This window comes from Lithobates pipiens, unplaced genomic scaffold, assembly GCF_037356315.1.
Source record: "Lithobates pipiens isolate NorthernLeopardFrog02 unplaced genomic scaffold, aLitPip1_a1.2 Scaffold_18, whole genome shotgun sequence".
NCBI lineage: Eukaryota > Metazoa > Chordata > Amphibia > Anura > Ranidae > Lithobates > Lithobates pipiens.
The window spans coordinates 119,147,503-119,174,867 of NW_027507758.1; the positions used below are offsets into that span (position 1 = coordinate 119,147,503).

General features: G+C 42.9%; 1 protein-coding gene across 5 annotated transcripts in view; it reads left to right on the forward strand.

Moving 5' to 3' along the window:
• VRK2 (VRK serine/threonine kinase 2) overlaps positions 1–27,365 on the forward strand; it is a 188,848-nt gene that overhangs the window by 47,980 nt on the left and 113,503 nt on the right. For all 5 annotated transcript variants that reach the window (XM_077486047.1, XM_077486051.1, XM_077486050.1 and 2 more), the window contains one exon: positions 11,632–11,764. In XM_077486047.1, the coding sequence (XP_077342173.1) occupies positions 11,632–11,764 (133 nt within the window). The remainder of the gene's footprint in view (positions 1–11,631; positions 11,765–27,365) is intronic.

The window sequence follows — 27,365 nt, forward strand, 5'->3', positions numbered from 1 at the left end:
ATAAATTATAACACACAAACTTTTAACTCCTGGTTAGTGTTTGGCTGAAGCCATTTATTATCAAACAACTGTGTTTACTCTTTTTAAATCATAATGACAAAAGAAACTACCCAAATGACCCTGATCAAAAGTTTACACACCCCAGTTATTAATACAGTGTCTTTAACCACTTCAGTCCCGGACCATTTTGCTGGTCAAAGACCAGACCACTTTTTGTGTTTCGGCACTGCGTCGCTTTAACTGACAATTGCGCGGTCATGCAACATGGCTCCCAAACAAAATTGACATCCTTTTTTTCCCACAAATAGAGCTTTCTTTTGGTGGTATTTGATCACCCCTGCGTTTGTTTATTTTTTTGCGCTATAAACAAAAATAGAGCGACAAATTTGAAAAAAACTAATTTTTTACTTTGTTATAATAAATATCCCCCAAAAATATATAAGAAAACATTTTTTTTTCCCTCAGTTTAGGCCAATACGTATTCTTCTACATATTTTTGGTAAAAAAATCGCAATAAGTGATTTATTGATTGGGTTGCGCAAAAGTTATAGCGTTTACAAAATAGGGGATCGTTTTATGGCATTTTTATTAATAATTTTTTATTTTTTTTTTACTAGTAATGGCGGCAATCAGCGTTTTTTTATTGTGACTGCGACATTATGGCGGACACATCGGACATTTTTGACACATTTTTGGGACCATTGTCATTTTATACAGCAATCACTGCTATATAAATGCAGTGATTCCTGTGTAAATGACACTGGCAGTGAAGGGGTTAACCAGTGGGTGGCAGTGTAGGGGTTAAGTGTTCCTAGGGGTGTGTTACTAACTGTTGGGGGCTGGGCTTTCATTTAGTGAACACTGATCTCAGCTCCAATCACATGGAGCAGAGATCAGTGTCACTAGTTGCTAGGCAGAACGGTGAGATGCTGTTTACAACCTACATGGTTTAGGAGATATTTACTAAAAGACAGTGACACGCAGGTGCACTATCGCCGTTAGCAGCATGCCACTGCTAACGGCGATATGCCGTTAGTGGCGGCTCCCGCGCGCATGCGTGGGAGTGATGTCATCACTGCTCCGGCGCTGTGAGTGGCCGGAGCAGTGATACCCGGAAGACGATGGATGCTCCGGACTACAGGGGACAGCTGTGACAACGCTGGCTCCTGTGTCAGGTAAGTGACACATAATGGGCTACTATGCATCGCATAGTAGCCCATTTATGTTTTACCTTTGCAAGGAGACAAAGAGGAAGTAAACCCATCAGGGTTTACTTCCTCTTTAACAACGGTGACAGCTTGAAGTCTTTTGTGGTATTTATGGATGAGGCTCTTTATCTTCTCAGATAGTAAAGCTTGCCCATTCCTCCTGGCAAAAAGACTCCATTTCCTGTAAATTCTTGGGCTTTCTTGCATGAACTGCACATTTTGAGATCTCCCCAGAGTGGCTCGATGATATTAAGGTCAGGAGACTGAGATGGCCACTCAAAAACCTTCACTTTATTCTGCTGTAGCCAATGAAAGGCCGACTTGGCCTTGTGTTTTCTATCGTTGTCATGTTGGAATGTCCAAGTACGTCCCATGTGCAGCTTCCTGGCTAATGAATGCAAATGTTCCTCCAGTATTTTTTTGATAACCTATCGCATTCATCGTGCCATCAATTTTGACCAAATTTCCTGTGCCTTTTATAGCTCACACATCCCCAAAACAAGAGTGATCCACCTTTCGTGTTTCACAGTAGGAATGGTGGACCATTCATCATAGGCCTTGTTCACTCCTCCAAATGAAGCGTTTATGATTGTGGCCAAAAAGCTCCATTTTGGTCTCGTCAGTCCAAATGACTTTGTGCCAGAAGGTTTGAGTCTTGTCTCTGTGCTGTTTGGCATATTGTAAGTGGGATACTTTGTGGCATTTACATAGTAATGACTTTCTTCTGGCGATTTGACCATGCAGCTCATCTTTCTTCAAGTCCTTCTTTATTGTGCATCTTCAAACAGTCTCACCACATGTTTCCAGAGAGTCCTGTATTTCACCTGAAGTTGTTTGTGGATTTTTCTTTGCATCCCAAACAATTTTACTGGCAGTTATGGCTAAAATGTTATTGGTCTATCTGACTGTGGTTTGGTTTCAACAGAACTCCTCATTTTCCACTTTTTGATTAGTTTGAACACTGCTAATTGGCATTCTCAATTCCTTGGATATCTTTTTATATCTCCTTCCTGTTTTATACAGTTCAACTACCTTTTCCTGCAGATCCTTTCACAATTCTTTTGCTTTCCCCATGACTCCGAATCCAGAAACGTCAGTGCAGCACTGAATGAAAGATACAAGGGTCTGTCAGGAGTCCAGAAACTCATTGAAGCTTTATACACACACACACACACTAATTACAAGCAAACAGATCACAGGTGAGGATGGTTACCTTTTAACAGCCATTAAAACCCCTTTGTGTCAACTTGTGTGGATGTTTTCAGGCCAAAATCGCCAGGGTATGTACACGTTTGATCAGGGTCATTTGGGTAGTTTCTGTTATGATTTAAAAAGAGTAAACACAGTTGATTGATAATAGATGGCTTCAGCCAAACACTAACCATGAGTGAAAGAAAAGTTTGTGTTATCATTCATATTCTGCCAGGGTATGTAAACTTATGAACACAACTGTACAAATACAGTGCCGTGAAAAAGTATTCATGCACCTTGAAATTTTCCAAATTTTTTCATGTTATAACCAAAAACGTAAATGTATTTTATTGGAATTTATGTGATAGACGAACACAAAGTAGCATATTATTTTGAAGCGGAAGGAAAATAATAAATGGTTTTCAACACTTTTTTACAAATATCTGAAAGTGTGGCGTGCATTTGTATTCAGTCTCCTTTACTCTGATACCCCTAACTAAAATCTAGTGGAACCAATTGCCTTCAGAAGTCATTACTTAGTAAATAGATTCCACCTGTGTGTAATTTTAATCTTAGTATAAACACAGCTGTTCTGTGAAGCCCTCAGAGGTTTGTTAGAGAACTTTAGTGAACAAATGGCGTCGTGAAGGCCAAGGAACACACCAGACAGGTCAGGGATAAAGTTGTGGAGAACTTTAAAGCAGGGTTAAGTTATTAAAAAAACAAAAAAAAAAAAAAAAAGGCAAGCTTTGAACATCTCAAGGAGCACTATTCAATCCATCATTCGAAAATGGAAAGAGTATGGTATGGCACAACTGCAAACCTACCAAGACATGGCCTTCCACATAAAACTGACAGGCCAGGCAAGGAGAGCATTAATCAGAGAAACAGCCAAGAGGCCCATGATAACTCTGGAGGAGCTGCAGAGATCCACAGCTCAGGTGGGAGAATCTGTCAATAGGACAACTACTAGTTGTGCACTCCACAAATCTGGCCTTTATGGAAGAGTGGCAAGAAGAAAGCCATAAAAAGTCCTATTTGCAGTTTGCAAGAAGCCATGTGGGGGACACAGGAAACATGTGGAAGAAGGTGCTCTGGTCAGATGAGACCAAAAATTGAACTTTTTGGCCTAAATGAAAACACTATGTGTGGCGGAAAACTAACACTGCACATCAGTGGTAGGACAAGGTAATTCAGTTCCCAGGGTGAAGATGCCAAAATGTGCCCGCCCCCCCGAGCAGGGGGCAGAGCTAGTTGACGCATGTGCAGTGCACCAAAACATATGTAATGGTGTAGGGATGCACCAGTATTACACACACACACACACACACACACACACACACACACACACACACACACACACACACACACACACACACAACCATTTAGATTGCTTTGATGAGGGCTTGGTTTACAGCCAATAAGGAGTAATAGCAATAATGACTGCCCAAGAGTGATTTCTGAAGATTGTAAATGGCGCTCAAGAACTAGCTGAAGCTGACCTTGCCTTTTGTCAAATGGTCCTGCTGGACATCCTCTTTTGATCAGCGGGCTGCAGCACTGATCATTGTAGTCTGATCAGTGGAGGAGTCCTGCTGTCAGAGTACAATAGTACAGAAGGGAGAGGGGGGTTTCTGAATCCACCGTGTTTGTGTGCAAGCAGGGATCTATTTTGTTTTTTCTTCCAGTAGGCTGGACAAAAGAATAAACGAATCGTGTCTACCCAGCTTTAGACCATGCGTAAGGGGAAACCGCTGTCATTCTTAGTGCTCTTGCACATGAACGGTAAAGGTGAGCATACACTTTATAACCTGATTGTGCAGAAATTGTACAATCTCCCTTCAATTTACCAAAACTTTTTAATATGAGGACAAACCTAAACAATTCATTATCCAAATAGTAGTATCCAATCAGGCAGGCCCTTGTACCACATAGTTGGTGGTAGATCCAAAAGATATTGTACAATCAGATTGTATAGTGAATGGTAAGCTGGCCATAGATGGATCCATTTTTTTGATCAGTGTCTGATTAAAAAAAAACTGAGCAGATTCCTTCATCCACGCAAGAGAGGTTGATGGAGGAATCCTCTCCACTGGGACATTGCATTGTGATAGCAGTTAGAATACATTGATTAGCGCTGCAGATCAAAGGAAACATTTCCAACAAGCCAGTTTGAGAGAAGTTGATCATATTAGATCGACTTCTCTTATCAGGAATGGCCATAGATGGATTGAAACTAATCCATTCCTTGGTGAACCAGCTGAATTTCCATTCATGTCCAGACTTGGTAGCTCCTGTGTAAAATCCCTGTTTTCTGATGCCTGGGGAGCTGGGGAAATCACTAAGCCTCCATGTACATGAGTTGTTTAGGTCCATTCAGACGTGTGTGTCTTGTGCATTGTGTACATCCCTGTGCCAGTGTTCTATTCATTTCTTTTGGGACCTATTTGTCATATTAGAATACAGAGGCTGGGGTGCTGGCACAGGAATGCACACAATGCTCATGCATCCCCTGCATGGGAGCCACATGTCTGCACCTCATCTTAAAAGGTTCTTAATAAAAACAGAATCAGAAAGAGCAGTTGTCTTCACAGCTAGAACTGTGATATCATGCCTGAAAGAAGGTTACCTGTTAGCTGAGTAGTGGTAGCCTCAGCAGCACAAAGACACCACTCACTTTTTCAGTAGGACTGGAGAGGACCTGAGGGAAAGGGTACAGGAGGTAAAAAACGGGAGGCTAGGGGGCAGAGCTGGTGATATCACACAGACATTTGGACACTCTGAAAGTAGGAGTGATAGAAATGAATGGAGAGGGGAAGGAGAAGCCGCTGTCCAGGCAAGCAGAGGAGCAGAATGCTGTATGTATCTGGAATCGTAGGAAAGCATCGATATGCTTTCCCAACCTCATGTGGCCCGCCCATGCCACTCTGCCGCTCAGGGAATAGTACAGTGCACTGTGCAGGCAGGGGGCAGGTGTAGTTCTATGATCTAGCCTACACGCAGGAACAAAGCCGCTCTCTGCCTACTTGGCAGAACATTCTGTGCTGGGCATGGTTACACCTGGCAGACAGCACCTTCTTCCTCCATCTAAATCATTCCTCCCAGGGCAGCTGCCTGTCTCGCCCACCCCTAGTACCGGCCCTGCTGCACATCACCCTGAACACACCATCCCCACTGTGAAACATGATGGTGGCAGCAGCATATTGTGGGGAAATTTTTCTTTAGCAGGGACAGAGTTGATGGGAAGATAGAGCCAAATACAGGGCAATCTTAGAAGAAAATCCGTTAGTCTGCAAAAGACTTGAGGCTGAGTCTGAGGTTCACCCTAAACATACAGCCAGAGCTACAATGGAATGGTTTAGATCAATGCATATTCATGTGTTTAAAATGGCCCAGTCAAAGTCCAGACCAATTGAGAATCTGTGACAAGACTTTAAAATTGCTGTTCACAGACGCTCTTCATCCAATCTCACAGAGCTTGAGTTTTGTTGCAAAGAAGAATGGGCAAAGTTTACCCAACTTGTAGTGATCGGTGGGCAGAAAGCAAAACTATACAAGCTACCAATGTGAACAAAGAATGATCTCAGGCGTGTTCGCAACCTGCATGTGCAGAGCCCGCCAGGATGTGCAGAGCCCGCCAGGAAGTTGACACTGCACAGTGCTAATCACAGGCAGTGAGAAATTTTCCCGATCCGCAGCTGCAGAGATCGAGAAATGTCTCACTACCTGTGATGAGCTCTGTGCAATGCCGACTTCCTGGTGGGCTTTGCACATGTGGGTTGCGAACACCCCTGAGCTCATCCTTATTGTGAACTACAACTCCATATGTACTCATTCAGAGCACTGTAGACACAGCCAATGTGAGAGGGACATAGAGTTGCTGTCAATCACTGCCATGGAGGAGGGGTGGCATGGTTGTTGCTCTGTATCCCACTCATAACAGCTGTTTCTGCAGCACTGTGAGCAGCTCCATTACTAGTACTGTCTCAATAGAGCCACAAAGCTCCTCACTACCCCCCACCCCCTTCCGTGGACACACGCAAAGAAGGCTGAAGCTAAATGGGACCTGAGACCCGCCCACTTCACCTACCTGCTTTGACAGTTTAGAATTGTGCATGTTCATTCGTGAATAGGACCTATAACCTACCCTGACATTGGCTAGGCACTGGAGTTTTACTGGCTGGGCTGGTTTAACCCATTGGAGGAGGTAGGAGAGGACCTGTGGGAGAAAGGGGGATGGGATGTTGTCACAGTTTACTGTATTGAGGGGTCTAGATGGGGGAGGGGGAGATATTTTTACAAATTTATGAACTTGTCTATTAAACACAGCTGAGTTCCTGCCTTGAACCATATAAAAAAGCAAACACTAGCTAAAAGCCTTTGCTATAATAAAATGACTGCTGTAAAGTGTGTCAATTTGTCTACTGGTAGGGTCACCTTTTTAAATAAACATTTGTATTAGCTTTTTATCTAACCATTTCATAGATGCATACAAATGAAAACATGCCCCAGTGTTAAAAATTAACGCTGAATAATGCGAACTCAAAAAATGAATTTGAAAACCTTTTATTTCCAATTACTTTTGGTGTAGTTACATAGCATTTAAACTTCTATGAATGTCCCCTTGGACCGTAGATTACTTTGGGCTGTGGTATGACTGAAGAGGAGTTCCTTATTTTATATGTAGCGCTGGCTTCTGGCGAGCAGGCGCTATGGTTTTTTGAAAAGTTAATTTGCCTGAAACCACAGTTGGGTTTCGGGACGATTTCTCTAAATTTCTGGTTTCAGTACCAGTCCTGCTGGGTTGCGCTGGGTTCTCCTTGACCGCAGGTGTCGCTGTCACCACCGGCAAGAGTAGAAATGCAGTCTAGCTGGGTGCATTGAATGCCACTATTCTCTCGGAACTAGGCCAGTGGGAGTGTTTTCCTGCTGTGCATTCTGGGCGTGGTATTTAAGGTACCGATGCCACGTGTTGCGGGAGTCCATATTTTATTTTCTGTTCGGTTCTGGTGGTCCTCCTGACCCAGCCCCATGTCCCTCCTGGCCTGGGATGTGGAACCATTTATCCTGAGTCTCAGGGCCGGCTGGCTCGAGGCGGCGCAACTGCAGGGATAGGCCCGAGTGAAGTTTCGGGGCTTACTGATCCAAGGGTGGTCTGGTGCCATCTCATGTGAAGGGAGAGGCCCAGCAACTGAAGAACCCCAGGGGAGGACTCTTCAGGAGAAGGTCGTGCACAAGGCTGGCTTCTCTGAAGGAGCCTGGAGGCTTAGTTGAAGGAGCCTGGATCAACACTCATACGTATCGCCGGATCGGCTGAGAGAACCTGGTATCCTATGTTAGCTCTTTAAATGTATCTACGTCCCTCAGTAATGCTCAAGTGTACCTCATAAGTCTGTGGCAGAGACTTTACCGAGCACCCCACTGGCTGCTAGGCCTAGTGAGAGAGGTCTATCCGGGGGTTGTTAAATCCAGTTGTGAAACGGTTGCTATTCTCTGGTTTTTCTCTAAAGACTTCCATTTTTTGCAATCTAAGTACCCGAACTTACTCCTAACCCTCTACCCTTTATTGAGAGACTATGTTTCTGTTCTAAATAAATAACCTAAAAGAGGATTCAGTGCCGGTTTCCACATTCTTTGGGCCATCTACCACGGGAACCCTAAGACGGAGAAGCAAACAAGAAGGTAACGGTAATCCAAAATAAAACCAGCAGCTCCTTCGGGGATCAGTGCTACATATATTAAATATGATTCCTAAAATGGCAGATATTTTAAATGTATTATGTGTGAAAATCTAAGAATGAGAACCCTTCAGTTGAAAAGTTAGCATTATGGACTATACTCCTGTTCTGTGATGTGCGATGTTGTAATTTACTGTGTTTTTTTATCTGTAACTGATTTGCTAAAAATAAAATGGTCCAAGATCAATACATCAGACTGAGCATATGAAGTATCCAGACAACTGAAGTCTGAGGGTGAGAGGCCATTTTGAAATGACCTCTCCTTTTTTTATGCTTGTGTGCGCCCTCTAGGGGCACGCATGAGCATGCTCTGTGATCACTGTGTTGATTGGACACAGCAGATCCCAGAGCAGAGTGCAGGGACCTCAAAATGTCTTGTGATCACAAATGTAAACAAAGCCAGGCAGATTGTTTCTAATTGCAATCTAGGGTGTAACATGGGGGCAAGTGATTGGTACAGAAATGCGGTTGTGAAAACAGGCAAAGGTCGGGACACGGGATCATGTCATGAAGATCTTGTTGATTGACAACTTTGTATTATATATATATATAATATATATTTTTATTTTCTGCATTTTCTAAAAACTTGCGGCCAAAAAGGAAGTTACCTTTAGTAAATCAACCTCCCTGTGTCCTAAATATGAAGGAATATTATTTATGTGCACATTTATTTATTTATTTCTTCAAATATTTTATTCAAACAAGGAAAAGGCAGATCCAAATCATTACATCGATGGTATATAGACATCAGCATATCTAATTACATAGCATAAAACATGTCAAATCAGGGGGCCAGTGCTAGAAATAATAAACGTCAAGGAAACATCAACAGAGGGTATTTATGTTCAAAGTTTAGTTCAATCTCAATTTATTGTATCAAAAAGAATATGATAACAAACCATAAATTGATACAAAGATGTATATAAAGTGTAATGGTATCAATTACAAAGATCTTTCAACTTCAAAAGATATAATTCAATAATCACAAATAATCGGGTATTGAGGCATACTGCAACAGCCGTCAGTTTTCATGTTTACGATTTAGGATGACATCAAGAAATAGTTCACAAAGAATACATGAAAAACGTTTAACCTGATGAAGTCAATTTAATAAGCAGGGATATGCTTAAGGAAGCACTAAATTGAAGAGCACATATTGATACTTCTTTTTATGGCAAAAATAAGCAGTTAAGATTTAGAAAAAGAAAGGCAGGTAGAACTTGAGCAGAGTATATTCTAGAATCCAGAAAGAGGGGTTCAGTAAACTCAGTCACTGTTCAGAGGAAATATGCATGGGATCGCCCGAGGCCCAGATGATAAATCGGATGAATGATGTGCAACATTTTATACCAGAAAAAATAATTCTTAAAAAAAATACTTTAATTTAAAGTAAGAGTAATTTTCCTTTTTATATAGTAAACAACAAAACAAGAGCAAAACACGGTATTAATTAAATACCACAAAAAGAAAGCGCTTTTTTTATCTTAAAAATGAATCATTTGGGTACAGTGTTGCTTGAATTAAAAATTGTCAAACTATCATGGTGCTGAAAACTGTAAAATCTTCTACTGGCTTCCTCTGGGTGCCAGGCCATGGCCATCTTAATTGGCGGACGTGTGATGATAGTCCCACGTCAGATGATAGTGCTGGAATGTAGCACTTGCACAGCTCAGTGTACATTCCAAAAAAGACTACAAGCAGGCAGGTAGGTGTGTTTTTATCACATAAGAGTCATTGCATGTCTCTTCTGAAATAAAGAGCCTGCCTGCTCAGTGGTATTAAAGGTGTGTTTTTTTTTTAACCTTTCATACCTGCTCTATGCAATTGGTTTTGCACAGAGCAGCCCCAATCCTCCTCTTCTTGGGTCCCCAGTCGGCACTCATGGCTCCCTCCCCCTTGACCAGTGTCCCCAATAGCAAGCCGCTTGCTATGGGGGCACTAGTGCGTGTTTCGCTCCCGAGCCCTGCTCTATGCATCCATAAAACACACAGCCGTGGATCGGCCCCACTCTCTCCTCTTTGACACACTGGCTGTGATAGCAGCGGGAGCCAGTGGCTCCTGCTGCTCTGTCAGCCAATGAGGAGAGGGAGTCCCTGGACAGCCGAGGCTCTCGTGCACATTGCTGGATCAAAAGGGGGCTCAGGTGGGTATAAGAAGTGGCTGTGCGGGGCTGCACACAGAAGGCTTTTTACCTTCATGTGTAAAATGCATGATGATTAAAAAAAAAAAAAACTTCCGCCTCTACAACTACTTTAAATCTGGGGCATTAGTTCCACTTTAAGGTCACCGGTTAAAAATAAAGGTTAAAAAAAAGATGAAAATGAATGCAGCCACCTTATCTAGGGACTGGTAAGCTACATTATATTAAACAGTTTTTGGGTTCAGTACGCTCTAATAAGGGTTGCTAAAATCCTTACCAACTTAAAGTGTTACTAAACCCACAACCGTAAAATCAGTCTGTATATGCAGTAAAGAATGCTTGTTATGCTCACTGTGGAATCTAAGCAGTTAATCCTCTGCATTGTGTTATTATGCTGTTTGATAGTGTGTCTTCTCTGATCCTCCCTTTTTTTACTGTCTGCAAACCATCTCCTGATACCTTTTATAGTATTGCTAGAGAGTTTTTATTTTTTTTGTTTTGTTTTTGGGTGCATGTGATCAGCACTGTCCAGACAGAGAGTCAGGGGTCATACAGCCTCATAGGACAGTCAGAGGAGAATGAAAACTCCTCCTACAAGCTTTAACCGGTGCTCAACCGAACACTGATAGTCGCAAGACTGCTATATACTGCTGATGATAAGTTATTTATCAGCTTATAGTTACTAAAATAATTGCATTTCCATGTTCTGTGTACTGTGGGTGACCAGATATACTGAATGCATGGTCGTGGGTTTAGTAACACTTTATACGTTTTTCTGAAGAACATACAAACATTTCATTGCTTACATGGAAGGTTCAGCTTTGATGCTCTGATATAATTACCCCAGATTCCAGTTGCTTTTTTTTTTTTTTTTTCTAAGATATGAGACTATTTAATTTAGTACTTATATGTTTGGTGGTTTGTACACTAAAAATTCCAAACTTTTCAAGCCTTTGTACAATTAACTGAAACACTGTAATGTCATAGAGTTTTTTTAGTGGCATGCAAAACTTCTAAGATATAAACGGAGAGGACACATAAAAGACACATTGCAGTTTATGATGTGTAGATACCCACCTGGAGAGATGAAAGCTTGAGAGATAAAGAGGGGAAAAAAAACGGAGAAATGGCTAAATTCAGGAAGAAGCTATGACTATGATGGGAAGGATTTAAAGTGGAAGGGTAACAGTTATAGCCCCCAGAAGTGCACACTTTATCTCAAGGCACCATTTGGCTTAAAATAAAATGTAGATCAAAGCTTGTCCTTAACCTATAAGTTTCTTAAGGCTTAATTATAAAGGTTATACTTCCAAAGGACAAAAGCATTATTCATTTATCTGTTCTTGTCTTCCAGGTTTATCTTGCAGATTATGGACTTTCTTACAGATACTGCCCTGATGGGAAACACAAAGAATATAAAGAAGACCCAAGAAAAGGCCACAACGGGACACTTGAGTTTACCAGCTTAGATGCTCACAAGGGGGCCGGTATGTTCCTTTTTATTATTATTACTGTATGAGCAGTTTAATTAAAAGAATATATAATGTGTATTGTGAACGCGGTTTTGTGAAGCACCGTGTCATCTTTACGTTTGTAGATATATAGTAGATTTCTGAATTGCTATGAGTGTGATTAATGTGATCATGGGGTCTCTGTTCATTTAAAATAATAAATAAATATATCTCATAAGGGGATAAAACTATAGTACTTTTATTAGAAAGCACATGTATGATTTATTATTAACCGCTTCAGCCCTGGAGAATTTGACTGCTCAATGACCAGAGCACTTTTTACAATTTGGCACTGCGCTGCTTTAACTGGTAACTGCGCAGTCATGCAATGCTGTACGCAAACTAAATTTGGATACTTTTTTTTCCCTACGAATAGAGTTTTCTTTTGATGGTATTTGATTGTCTCTGTCTCTGTGATTTTTATTTTTTGCGATATTAAACGGAAAATTTTGAAAAAAAAATATTTTCTGCTTTGTTATAAATAAAAATCTCAATTTTAGTCATACATTTAGGCCAAAATGTACAAAAGGTCAATAAGCTTATATTTATTGGTTTGCGCAAAGGTTATAGCATCTACAAACTAGAGTACATTTTCTGGAATTTATGCAGCTTTTAGTTTGACTGCCTATCTCATTTCTTGAGGTGCTAAAATGGCAGGGCAGTACAATCCCCCCATGACTGAATTTTGGAATGTAGATACCCCAAGGAAATTGTAATTAGAAAAGTAGAAGTGGCGCTGCTTTACTTTGCTTTCTAAATACATACATGTTCCGCCTGCGGGGGGATTAAATTGTAGAGGCAGCTCTAACCCCATAGTGCACCAAAAACATTTTCGATAAGTTTAATCCGTAGCGTAGCCTCACCATACCCCTCTTTGTTTAACCCCAAGGAAATTGCTGAGAGGCATGTTGAGCCAATTGAATGTTTTATTTTTTTGTCACAAGTGAATGAAAAATAACAAAAAGAGAAATCAATAAAACTACACAAAGTTGTCACAAAATGATATATTGGTCACACATGCCATAGTAATGTGGTATTACACCCCAAAATACATTCTGCTGCTTCTCCTGAGTGTGAGACTTTTTGTGAGCCTAGCCATGTACAGGACCCTGAAAACCAAGCAGCACCTTCAGGATTTACAAGGGCGTACATTTTTGATTTCATTCCTCACCACCTATCACAGTTTCAAAGGCTATAAAATGTCAAGATAGCGCAAACCCCCCCCCCCTCCCCCCAAATGACCCAATTTTAGAAAGTAGACACCCCAAGCTATTTGCTGAGAGGCATGTTGAGTCCATGGGATATTTTATATTTTGCCACAAGGAAAATTACACTTTTTTTTTTTTTGTTTTGCACAAAGTTGTCACTAAATGATATATTGCTGAAACACGCCATGAGCGTATGTGAAATTGGACCCCAAAATGCATTATGGTGCTTCTCCTGAGTACGGGGATACCACATGTCTGAGACTTTTTGGGAGCCTAGCCGTGAGTATTTTGCAGATCTTTTTGTCACAAAGTTTTGAAAATTGGAAAAAAAAAAAATTTACTTTTCTTTCCTCATTTTCAAAAATAAATGGGAGCTGCCAAATGGGGTCATGGGGGGGGGGGGGGGGGGGGGGGGTTGTGCTATCTGGACATTTCAGAGCCTCTGTAACTGTAATAGGTAGTGAGGAGTAAAAATCACAATTTTATACCTTTTTAGAAAGCATGAAGGCAGTGCTTAGTTTTTGGGGTGCTGTACACGGCTAGGCTCACAAAAAGTCTCACATGTAGTATCCCTATACATATACTAGAAACAGCAGAATGTATTGTGGGGTGCGATTCTATCTATAACCATGCCATGTTTGAACAATATATCATTTAGTGACAACTTTGTGTAAAAAAAGAATAATAATAAAAATGTAATTTTCCCCAAACTTGTGGTAAAATATCAAATATTCCATGGACACAACATGCTCTCAGCAAAAAGCTTGAAGTGTCTTCTTTCTAAAATAGGGTCATTGGGGGGGGGGGGGGGGGGGGTTGTGCTATCTTGACATTTCAGGGCCTCAGAAACTGTGATAGGTATTGAAGAAGTGAAATCACCATTTTACGCCCTAAGAAAGCCTGATTGGTTTTCAGATCCTGTACACGGCTAGGCTCCCTAAAATTGTCACACATGTGGTATCCCTATACTGCTTTCATGTAAAAGCAAACCTAGCGGCTAATTTAGCCTCTAGATTGCTTTTACAGGCAGTGGGTGGGAATTTGTGGGAATTCCCCCACACTGTCTTCCATGGTTTTCTCCTGTCCCAACAGGGAAATTGAGAATGCAGCCAGTGGTTCTGCCAGCTGACCATAGAGCTGACTAGAATGGCTCCAATCATCTCTATGGCCTGCAGTTTTCAGGGATCTGGCAAGAGTGTCAAGACGAATGGGGGACTTCCTCAATAGCACCAAGGTACAAACTGAAGTTCCAAGAGTTTCTGGCTCCTCGTTTTCTCAGATCATACGTTCCTAAGGATCCAGAGAAAAAAAATCTTTCTTTTAAGCATTGGACCATCTTTTGGCAAAAAGTGTTCATGGAAAACGGATGTTTTGTTCGTGTTGCCTGAAGGTCCTAAAAGAGGACAGGCAGCATCAAAATCTACTATTTCGAATTTGATTTGACAAGTAATCGTTCAAGCTTATGGTTTAAAGAGATAGTTCTACCCTCTTAAATCAAAGTGCACTCCTTTAGGGCTGTTAGTGATTCATGGGCAGTGCATCACCAAGCCTCCATGGCTCAATAATGCAAGGCCACACCTTGGTCTTCAATCCATACATTTACCAGATTCTATCTGGTGGATATAAAAAGACATGAGGATGTCACCTTTTGGTGCATTGTACTGGAGGCAGCAGTATAAATCCTCTGATCTCATGGTGCCCTACATGGTTGTGTCTCCCTCCCCTCAGTTGGCATTGCTCTGGGACATCCCACATAGTAATTACTATGGCTCTGTGTCCCGTGATGTACGATTACAAAAAATTGAATTTTTATAACGGCTTACCTGTAAAATCCTTTTCTTTTGAAGTACATCATGGCACACAGAGGTCCCGCCCCTCTTTCTAGTATACACGTGTATTGCTTTGCTACAAAACTGAGATCCTCCCAGTAGTGGGAGTGGTTATATAGGGAGGCAACTTCCTGTTTAGGGTGTGCCAGTGTCCAGCATCTGGAGGTGGACTATAACCCACATAGTAATTACTATGGTTCTGTGTCCCGTGATGTACTTCAAAAGAAAAGGATTTTACAGGTAAGCTTTTATAAAAATCCTATTTTTTTTTTTGTTATACCCATATGGAGGGATAGGTCCAGGAAAGTCTTAAATTCAGAGACTATAATAGGTTTCCAATCTCTGGCAAGGGTCAACTGGGGATTAGCCATGACGAATTGACCAGCATACAAATTGCTTTGGTCCACAATAGATCTATAGAGATCTTCCATGAAAAACAGCAAATAAAAATCAAGTGACGTAAAATCAACTTGTTTCCATCTGAATTCCGGGTTGGCCAGTGAATGGGGAAAGTACGGGTTCTGCAGAAGTGGTGGGCTCCCAATTCAGATTGGCAAATGCAGCAGGAAGGGCACTATGGGCTCAACGGGCCTTTCTTTGTCTACTTGGTGGGTGAGGGACACTAGTTGTGCTAGCCACCTCACCAGCTTGAACTGCACTTATGGGAGTGGCCACATCTAGAGGTCGACCGATATGGGTTTTTCTCTGGCCGATGCCGATGCCGATATTTAGAAATCATGGCGGCCGATAGCCGATATATGATGCCGATTTTTTTTGGGCCGATATGTTAGGCCGATTTTATTTTATTTATTTATTTTTAATCCCCCTTGATCTAACACACCTTTCCCACTGGGGCGTTTTTTAAGGCGCTTTTGGGCTAAAAATAGCGCCTGTAAAGTGCCTGCAAAATGGCTCCCCTGCAGTCTGTGTGAAAGACAGAGTGCTTTCACACTGAGGCGATGCGCTGGCAGGATCTTAAAAAAAAAAAAAAGTCCTGCAAGCAGCACGTTTGGAGTGGTGTATACCGCTCCTCCACCACTCCTGCCCATTGATATGAATGGGCACCACTGCCGAAGCGCATGCAATGCGATTTGGCAGCGGTGCTTCATGGGCGCATTTAACCTCTTCCTTGGCCGCTAGCTGGGTTATATGTGCCCCACTAGCAGCCAAATAGCACCGCTAAAATGATGGTAAAGACCTGCTAAAACTTGCGTTTTACCATCAACGTCTGCCCGCTCCAGTGTGAAAGCAGCCTTCATAAGTGATACAGAAAATTTCTTACACTTAAAGCGGAGGTCCACCCTAAAATGGACCTTCCGCTCATCGGATTCCTCCCCCCCTCCGGCGCCACAATTGGCACCTTTCAGGGGGGAGGGGGGTGCAGTTACCTGGATAATCCAGGTAACTGCACACAACTTCCAGGCTAGCTCTCTGCGGAAAGGGGCGTACATTACACCCCTTTCCGCAAGTGCCCGCCCCCTTCCGCAAGTGCCCCGCTGCCTGCTGGGAAACACACAGATCCCAGAGGCAGCGGGGACCGTCCTCATTGCGCAGCGCGGCTCGCGCATGCGCAGTAGGGAACCGGGAAATTAAGCCGAAAGGCTCCATTTCCTGATTCCCATACCCAAGATGGCGGCGGCAGCACTCGAGTGTCGATCTAGAGATCGGCTTCGGGTGCCGACATCGCGGGCGTGCTGGACAGGTAAGTGTCACTATTTTAAAAGTCAGCAGCTGCAGTATTTATAGCTGCTGGCTTTTAAAAAAAAAAAAAAAACGCGGAGTCCCGGCGGACTCCCACTTTAAACATTTATTAAACAAAACAAACCTCCAATGAATGAATGAATGAATGAAATACTTATATAGCGCACAATGCGAACTGAATCACCTCAGTTTACTTGTATGTATGATCTAGATTTAAAAAAAAAAAACCTATATATTAAATAAAAAACGGGTAGTCAAAACTTTTGGACAAAAAAAAAAAAAATGGGCTAACTTTACTGTTTTTATTTTATTTTACTTTTTTAAATGGTGTATTTTTTTCCCAAAAAAATGCATTTGAAAGACCTCTGTGCAAATGCCGTGTGACATAAAATATTGCAACAACCGCTATTTTATTCCCTAGGATCTCTGCTAAAAAAATATATATCATTTTTGGGGGGTCTAAGTGATTTTCTGGCAGAAAATACAGGATTTTTACTTGTAAGCAACAAGTGTCAGAAAAGATTTAGTCTTTAAATGGTTAAACTGAGAACTTCTACACACAGAGATGACTTAATTCATTCAGAAGTGTAAACATTGTATCATTTAGTTCTTTTCTTGGCAGTCTGCCCAGAGAGGAGGAAAGTGTTGCTATGATGACTCAGGCAACTCACACTGACTTCTTACAGAAGTCATTTCAAAGTCCCGCTGTAGAAGCGGCTTTTTAGCAACACAATCGGCCGATGCCGATTATTTAAAAAACGGCAAATATCGGCCGATATATCGGCCGGCCGATATATCGGTCGACCTCTAGCCACATCACCATGTGATATTGCAGTGCTAGATGTACGACCAGGATGTACTATGCCGCTGGTGCTTGCCAGTTCACCAGAAGGATGAGCGGCACTAATACTGGCTTTCTGCTCCATACGAGAGCCCTGCAGTTCTAGCACCTCAACAACAGCAGAAGAATGGGGTCGGGTACGCCTGACCTTGGCAGGGACCACTACTCCGTCGTCAGAGCTATCGGTCAGGGTGCCGCTGCTGTCTACGGGTACGTATTCTAAGCCTAAATCTGACAGATGGGTGACTTCCTCTTCACTCTCATCTGTCATACTCAGAAACGTGTAGGCCTCTTCACTAGTGTACCTTCGATTGGACATTTTGGCCTCTGAATTTGCTGATCCAGGCCAGAAATCTTTGGCTTGGGCCTGAAGACTGATCGGTTCTGAAACGAATCTAATCCTCGCGGCCGCTGTAACATAACGTTGATTCGCCCACCCGTGCCATTCTGCCACAGTAAAACTGCGGCGGCTGGTCGGGAAGTGGTTCAATTATTTAGTATTGGATATGTAACAATGAGTTGAATGTAATGGAACCAACCATTTTTTCTTAGTATAGGCCTACCTCTAAAAAAACAGAAAGCTACGTCTTATATATGGATCAGATGTTAGTTCAAAACTTGCTTTATTGCATCTAGGTGGAAAATTTTGACTACAACTGAGCTCCTGGGTGAGGCAAAAAGCATGAGCGCAAAGAATCGTGGGGGGGGTGTTCGTTTTCAACCAACATGTAATTGAGCATGTTTTGGCATAACACCTAAGCTGTGTAGATGGTGCAGCATTCTATTTGAGAGAGAGTTGACTTTGAGAAGGACATAATGGCCCCTGAGCCAGGCTGGCACATACTGCTGTTGAGAGCACGTGGTGTCGTCTTCTTATATATCTTTCTGTTTACAGACAAGAATAATATATATGGACTTTTGTATGTTGCGCTGCACCATTTGTAAAATTTAATGTGCCATTAAGGTGTTTTTGTGTATTGCTCCTTGAGGTGTACAGCTTGCAATTTTTTTTTTTTCTTTTGATACATGTGAGCGCTGATTGTTCTTTTTTATTTAAAATATTTGCTGTTGAGAGCTGCCTTCATCATATATATGTAGCGCACTACTCCCTTGGGAGCTGCTGGATAGTTCATACAGTACTGCTAACATACCTCTGTTCTTCCACCCCACGATTCACAACAGACACAGTATATAAAAGTTGAACAAATAACTTTTATTCTTCTTGGTCCTTTTTGAGTAGCTAAGTCCCTTTCCCTTAATGAACTGGCCGATCTCTGAACCCTCAAGCCTTTAGGTTTTGGTTCTGGCTTTCCAGCACTAGGGCCTCTGAAACACCAGGCCTTCAAGCCTCCTCTTTGCAGCTACTTCCTGCTTGTTGTAGATAGAATCATCCCAATCGGGATGCCTGGTTCACTTCCCCAGGGTTTCTTGGATGACTTGGTGTGCTTGAACCATCCAGCACTGAGGTCTCTGAACCCTCAGGCCTTCAGGTTCTGGTTCCTGCTCTCCAGCGCTGGGGCCTCTGCAAACCCAAGCCTTCTAGCCTGCTCCTTAGAGTCACATTTTGGCTGCTTCTCTGGACTCAGTTTCTTCCCATCCTCCCCAGGAAGCATGTGGCCTCAGTATATATATCAGTCCCGCCCCTGCCCATACAAATGAATTATTGGGCCAGGGCCATATAGACTGCCTGCACTCCAGTCCCCAGTCCACCTTCTTTCCAGAACATTTCTTAGGGAAAGCAAAGGAGGTTTTTCCAAGGCAGAGTACAGGTGGTCACTATTATTCCTCCCAAACCAAATTAAACAACCAGGCCTAAACAAAAAAAGGGTAAGGCACTGGCAATTTTACCTAACTCTTACCTATTAGCACCCACCTAAAGGTGGTGGGCGATACATATAGCTGGTGATCGCAGTTAGTGGGAGAGCAGGAATGGACCATTAATTGGTCTTTTTACTAGTATATTACATTGGAATACCAGAATTTCAGTGTTGCAGAGAAATTACTTGACAGGGAGTTCGCCTTTTTATAGCAAAATGTCCCACACAATAATATACTGAATGTTTTATACAGTAAAACCCTGGAGAGTAACTTGGTCTGAGTGGTTTGCAAGACGAGCACATTTTTAAAATAAATTTTAACTTGATAAATGGGATATACAAGTAGTGTCATGTCACAGCAGAGTATAAAAGAGAAGAGACATGCCTCTAAATATAGCACTCTGGTTACATTTAATGAAGGTACAACATTTAGCAACTAACATGGTTGATGATTAAAACAAGCACATCACAAGTATGCAGGTATCTGGGGTAAAGCTGTCCACACAGACCATTCTCTGCACTGCCATCAACCTCATCCCTACCACGCTGCGCTTCACAAGTGCTTCAAGCCTCGCTTTCACATCGCTCTACTGCAGGGTTGTCTTCCCGATCACGACTGCAGACTGATTTGCAGAGGATGGTCCATGTGGACAGCTTTACTCTGTATGCCTGCCTACTTAGATGTGCCTCTTTTAATCATCAACCATGTAAGTTGCTTAATGTTGTACCTTCAAATGTAACCATATAGTTACACTTAGAGGTGCCTCTTTTCTCTTTTATACTCTGTTGCTTCTACTGGTTTTCGCTTCTAATCCCCTTCTGGAGGCTGCCATTTGTGGATAGACATTTTATAGTTGCACAACCTAGCACATTGCTATCATCTTTTTATATGGACTATACACTGAAGGACTGAATAAATAGTTGTGGAATGAATCATCTAAGTTTCCATTATTTCTTATGAGGAAATTTTCTTTGATATACGAGTGCTTTGGTTTCGGAAAAAAATTATCCTCACAATCCAAGGTTTTACTGTAAAAAGATAATTGAAATTTCTTGCAGCATATATACTTATTAAGGGTAAACCCTAAAAAAAAAAATGAACCAGTGGAAGAAGAAAATAGGACTTTCCCTATTCACTGTTTGACTCCCCTCTATACTGGCTACAGCTTTCTTCTAAGTGTTCAATGATCCTTGTGTGCATTGTTAGCCGAGCTCCATTCACTACGTCTAAAATGGAGAAGAGGTGCCAGTTTTGCACCTGTGTGCATGACCCCTTAGGCACCTACGTGAAAATGCAAGCTTGTGACTTTCAGTTAATTGCTGTCAAAACTCTGTTGTGAAGAGTACTCTAAATCTTTTGCACCTTGCCTTTTAAAACTGTTCTTTCTGGCCTCTTCTATATTCTACTTACTTAAACTCACGTTGATGGTATTGGAAACACATTTCCAGCTAAATTACATACATAGTCCTTTTTTATTGGATATTGATTGCACTGCCTTGCATTCCCAGGCAGACTTAATTCAACAATTCCCTAATTAGTTAAAGTCATAACCTATGTCTTGTATTCATTTACCATTAATTAAACCTTAGTTGTTTATTACATTGCGGTCTCAATCCAGCAGACAGCCACAGGAACCAAGGAAGAAGAGTCTGCGGACTATGATGGCACCTAAGGTCAATGCTGAAAATATATTGTATAAAATTTTACTGTTGACAGAATGGCTGAGAATCAATGTGGTCAATGCAGCAATGCTTTCTCAGTTGCTCTGTCAGCAAGACAAAAAGTCAATTGAAATATTATACTGGAAGAAAAATAACTGATTTTTTAAATGATCCAGATTTGCAAAACTGTATTTTTGTTGAGTCTAGCTCCATGCTATAAACCAGAATATCCTATTTAATTTAACGGGACTAATACTGTCCCAAGTGCAGGCTTTTCATCTTTGTTATCTCAGTTGCTTTATGGCCTGTTGCTTTGTTCTTTCAAAATCTTGTTGATTAAAATTGCTACATTTATTCTTTTTTTTGCCTGTTAAAAGACCAATGGCATAGATTAACAAGAGAGTTGGAAACAAGTACTTGGAAACAACTAGTTAGCAGGGCTAAAACATACATACAATATATATCTTAATTGTACAGTACACAGGTTAATAATCACTGACCATGGGTTACATGCAGGCTACCTTCAGGTGATTGGACAATGGAAAAAAGCTTGCTAGGTCCTCCTATGACCTGACCACTCTATGAGACTCCTTTTTTTTTGCTGGTGTCCTTAGGTGATGGACCTGTTTTCCTATGGGGAAGTTGTTTTCTTTTTAGACCATTCTGATTTTTTTTCTGACACTTGCTGAGATCTGACTGATTTTGTCTAGCAGTTTCCACATCAGTTACCTTCGGTATGTACCTTAGTGACTGTACACAGACCCCACTGTGTAGGGATGGTCTGTGATGTTTGCTCTTTAGTGCACTAGATACTGTGTTGTGCCCTCACAATGGAATTAAGTGTGTGTAGTTAGCTCCGAGGTGCTATACAGGTCCAGGGCAGTAATCTATTTCTATGGTTCCCAGACCCTGATGGCCCCTGTGAGGTTATACCCACTGACGAGTGAAACCTGGACCTCTAGTAGGCCTAGGGTTGTGGATAAGGTAAGATGGGGGTTTTCTGTATGTTAACACCAGTTGCTGGCTTTCATTATCAAAATCCTCAGTGCGTAGCACACTTTATTTTACAGGCAAAGGATTTGGGAGTTATTCATTTTATTGTGATGCTTCCTACCATTTTGTCTCTAACGTTTTTCAGCTGTCACATTCCCGTGTGTCTTTTCTATTGAAAATGTACACAGCACATTGCTACACACTTGCTGCTATCTTCTACAAATACACAGAACACGGTTAGCATCTATGTTATAAGGGCTCCTGTATCTGGACATGCCAGATCCATTCTGCTGTCCATTCTGTGATTACCCCAATGGGGATCCCCTCACTTAGCAATGGAAAATCAGAGGTGCAAGGGAGCTTGGACAAAAGGGATGAATGACGTGCATTCCTCAGATGGCCTACATGAAATTCAAAACACTGCTTAGGGTGATAGCTTTTCCTTTGCCCCAGAGCAATGTCCTATTGTGACATCACTCTCCTCATCTGAACACAGCTCCTTCTCAGGAATGTACAATGTGGCCTGTCTGACATAAAGGAAATTTTCCTGCCAGGATATGTGTATTCTTTGGAAAACTTTCAGCACTTCTAAAGCCTTTGGTTTACAGAGGCCAGATTCTCTACATGATCTCTATTCGTCCTGACCCTGTTCAGGAATCAGAGGAAGAATCTCCTTTACTTGAAGGTATGGTGGAGAAGTATTGAGGAACCTGATTTTGTAGCAGAGATTGCAGAGAATTTTCCTTCCTCGGAGTGGAGGGATTTCTGTTGATATTTGCAATAGTCTGGATCCAAGATGTCCCGTACCTCTGGATCCAATCTGGCAAAAATAGTCCCATCAAATTTAACCAGCTCGTCACCAAAAGAAGGCAGATTTAGTAATTGCTTTGTACCCACTTCAGGCACATGGAGTGATTCTATCAGTACCTTTAGAAGAATAGTTGGTGGTATCTGCCTAATGCTGGACTTAAAATCTCTAAACAGATTTCTTAATGTACCAAAATACTGGGGGAATTTGTGGAATGAAAACACATACAGGTTGGCTATCTACACATTGCCTTGTTCCCCTCACATTAACTCTTTCCATGTTTAGTTGTGGGAGACTAACACTGCCAATTTGTCGCACTACTGTTCTGGTTATCTTCTGTACCCTAAGTGTTCACGGAAGTGCTCTCCCCTCTTTTAGTTCTTCTGTGAACCAAGGGCATTCATGTCACAGGTTACCTGAACAACCTCCTACTGAAGAACCCCTCAGCCACAACTTTATCTGGTCTTGTCCTGCCTTGTATGTCAACGTCTTGTGGACCATTTCGTTTCTTCAACCCTTTGGCCAAATAATCAATTTTCCAACATCTGTTCTCCAGTGTTACCACCATCTTGGAATACCTATGTCTAATCTTGGACACACCAGAATCTTCCTTTCCAGGAAAAAAATGCTCCCTCTGGGGTCCCACATGTGGGCCTTCAGTTCAAAACACCCCTCCGCTTCTGCATGAGGGTTCTGTGCTTAATGGTAGCCCCTTTTGAGGCAGTTCCCTGTGTCAAGTTTCATTCCAGACCTCTTCAATCCAATATACTCACCACATGGGCCTCTAGTTTCACTGTATGCTAGCTAGTGATTCCTTGGACCCAGTTTAAACTGGTTTATGCTTTCCCTTTGAAGAAGAAGCTTCCTTGACTGCTAGGGAGGAAAGGGTTCCAGGGGTTCTCATGGCACCAAACTGGCTTAGAAGAACACTGTTTACAGACATATTTAGACTACCGGTGGACAATCTTTTTCCTCTTCCAAACTGACCAGATGTACTGGCCAAAGGCCCCTTGTTCTATACCCTTTTTAGTCCCTTGGTTTATTTACAGATCCATGGAATTAAGGATACGGATCTTAAAGAGAAGGGTGTCCTTGACTTGTTGCCACAATACTTAAAGCAAAAAAAATGCAACTCCTGCAAGATTTACCTTTACATATAGACAGCTTACTTGTATGGCTTAACCCTTGGGAGTATTCTTATTGATGGCATTGTGGCCTTTCTTCAGTCTGGTCTTGACCAACTTCTGGCACTTAATGTCCTCAAAGGACAGGTTTCTACTTTATCTATTCTCTTCCAAAAACTTCTTGCCTCACAATTCCTAATCAAGACTTTTCTTAATAGAGTTGGAAGTTGCTCATATGAATCCTCTAATTCGACCCCCTGTGTCAGATTGGGATCTCAGCCTGGTGCTCTCTAGTCTTCAGGGGCCCTATTTTTTTTTATCAACTATAAATGGTTGCCTTCCAGGTCACCAATAGGTGTGCTTCTGAATTGCCGGCTCTTTTGTGTAAAGAGCCTTTTCTTGTTTTGCAATTGGTTTTCCACCTCAATTCTTCATTGTTCTTCCTTCTGTCCTGCTCAAAAACATGACATCTCCCTCTTTGTTCTATCTAGAAGTCCTTGTAACGGATCCCCGTACTCCGCTTGAGTGCTTCCGTCAGTACACTGCTTCCTCCAATCTGGACCTTCAGATATCAGATTTTACAGCCGAATATTGCATCAAGAACCAGATATGACTAGCTCAGTTACACAGATTGAACATGGAAACATTTATTGGACAAACGCACACAAATATATACACCAGGAGGACATTTTCCCCACCCCCTACTGATATTACCCTAACAAACTATAACCAGAAACAAAATTAACATAGCTAATTAACTAATCATTCACACAGCCTAGGTGACTCGGAGGCATGACCTTTCAGGGCAGACTTGCCGTCTCTTAGAAGACACAACACACATTATCATAAACATAAACACAGGAAACCTTCACATAATAACAGGAGTGCCTAACAGCAGACGGACCGTCTCCTATATTGTACAGAGGCCAATGAGATCAGCTCTTTAAATTAACACGTATAGTTCAGAATCAAATAAACCAGGAATAGTCTATGTATATTTCCTGGGAGATATGGTGGATAAATATTACTGCCACATTTTCTTGGTAACCCTGTGCTCCTAATAGACACAGGGTAACTTAGACATAAGCGATGCATTGGGGGCTGAAGCAAGGGTTTCCCAACCTCTCCAAGGGATTTTTGGTTCCACCAACCCCCTCGCTCAAAGTGACTCCAGTCGCATCTCTCCCCTTTCTGCAGCAGACACCAGAGGAGACCCCAGACGGGTTGACCCCGAAATGAGTCCGTAGTTCCAGTCCCCCAATGCCTGTACCCACACAGTACTCCAAACAAATTGTTCCCAACACAGCATTACTCAGCCAGCCAACCTCTGCCTCTCTCGTAAAACAACCCGCCGCTGGGGAGAAGCATGGACTGGCCCTTCTCCCTGAAGTCCTTTCAGCTGCTGGAAAGAAGACAGGGTGACTGGGCTCCATCATGCTGTGAGGGATCTGGACCAACTGCCCAGCATTCCTGGCGTATACAGGTGGAGACTGTAGTCCCGTACACTTTTTCTGGATGAAAGCCCCTCCGTGTTTGCAAAACATGGCTGACATCCTCCTGTGTCAGTGTCAGACAATTTTCTGGGGTTGTGTCAGTTGAAACCAAAGTCCCATCCACCTTCACAGTAACTCCATCTTCTGTTGGTTGAGGGCAAAGGCCAGCAGCACTCTGCCCAATCGCTAGCCCTTCTGCTAGTGTGCTGGCATCATTCTGGGGTGCAATCTGCTGCTGGGAAGGGAAGCCAACTGCTTTATCTCCCTTACCCTCATCTGGCTGTTGGAACGACATGTCTCTGGTACTGTCTCCCAGGTGCACGGATCCTTGCAGGGGAGGAAAGACTGCTTCCTCCAGCTTGACTGACTGTTGGGCAGGGAGGACGAACACCTCCTCTCCCTTCTCCCCCTGGATCTTGATCTGCTGCTGGGGAGTGACTGCCACCTTCTCACCCTGGGCCTCTGGAACTGCCGCAGGTGTAGGGCAGAGGTCTTGGACCCTCTGTCCAGTTGTCAGTGCTTCAACTGGAGAAGTTTTTGGTAACTCCACAGATGCTGCTGGCAGGAAATCCCATGTCTCTGTCAGTATTGTGGGAAAACGGCAGACTGCCTCTTCTCTCAGGGAGGCTGAAGATGCTGTTGGTGCTGGGCAGAGCTTGGTGATGATTAGCCCTGATGCCAGCTCTTCTGCTGGAGGCTTACCAGGTTGTCCTTCCTCAGCAGAGAAGTCTATTAAATCCCCAGTGCCTGGAACTGATGTCTGGGAATAGATGTTTACCATCTCCTGCCTGTAGAACCCAGAGGTTAGCAGAGTTCTTCCCTGTTGTCAGCACTAAAGCTTTGGTGACAGCAATCTCCAGCGTTTCCACTACTGATGCTCTGGCATGCTGCTGAACGTGTTCTAGCGGTTTCCTGTATGCCCTTTCCAGATGCTGTAACTTAGCAAATAGTCCAGATCAGGTTTAAGCTCTGAGACCCCTGCAAGACCTAGCATAACCTGTCTGTATTCTTGCAGGTCCTCAAGGGTAGGTTCCCCTTCATCGCCAAACGCAAAACTATCTGTAAGGCTCTCCCACAGCAATCCAGGGCCGCCAAAGTCATATCCCTCTGGAGAGCATTCTGTTGACTCCCCTAAATATTCCTGCTGTATGTGCCATTGCAGAGCCCGATAATGATTGTCCAGCTCTATCTTCAGCTGGACCAGCCTGTCCAACTCAGTTACCCATTGCTCCTGGGGCTGCTCTTAGGAATGCCATCCACAACACCCGCTGGTGCTTTCCTGTTGCTCTGGGGTTGGAAAGCATTTGCCCTGTTGGAGGGCTCCAATCCAGATCTGCACCCAAATCTGCAGCGTGATCTCCAGGTACTAATCCACAGACACAGACCTGGGGATTGCTGAAAGGACGCTCCGCAGCAGCCCTTGCAACTCTGATGCCAGATACATATCTCCGCTGGCATGCTTGAAGTCTGCTATCCCAACCTTGGATCCCATTGGAGGTTTGGATGTCCCAGACTGCAGGAAGCATCCTACTGCTGCCACCAATGTAACAAATCCTCGTACTCTGGTTGAGTGCTTCTGTCAGTACACTGCTCCAATCTGAACCTTCAGATATCTTTCCACCAGATCTGTTGGTGTCTTTTGGGCCATTGGCTCATACTGCTGTCAATCACAGCCAATGAGCCAATTAGAAGATCGCAGGGGGTGAGCCCGAGTTGCAGCTCTATGTGTCTCAAGGATGCATAAAGCAGGAGGTCTTTAGAGTGAGCATGCCCCCATGCCCCCATAGCAAGCGGGTTGCTATTGAGGGTACTGGTCAAGAGGGAGGAGCAAATAGCGATGGTAGGGGACCAGAGAAGGAGAGGACAGATATCCCCTAACACCCCTAAATCCCCCCTCCCAGTCTACCCCCCCCCAGTACAGATCCCTCCAGCACAAACCCCTCAGTACAGACTCCCCTTCAACACAGACAGACCCTTCAGTACAGATGCCTGCCCAGCACAAATTGACCCCTCCAGTACAAACCCCACCGTAAACAACCCCCCCACAGACATTTCAGTACAGACTGACCACCCCCCCCCCCCCCAACATTCCTAAATCTTT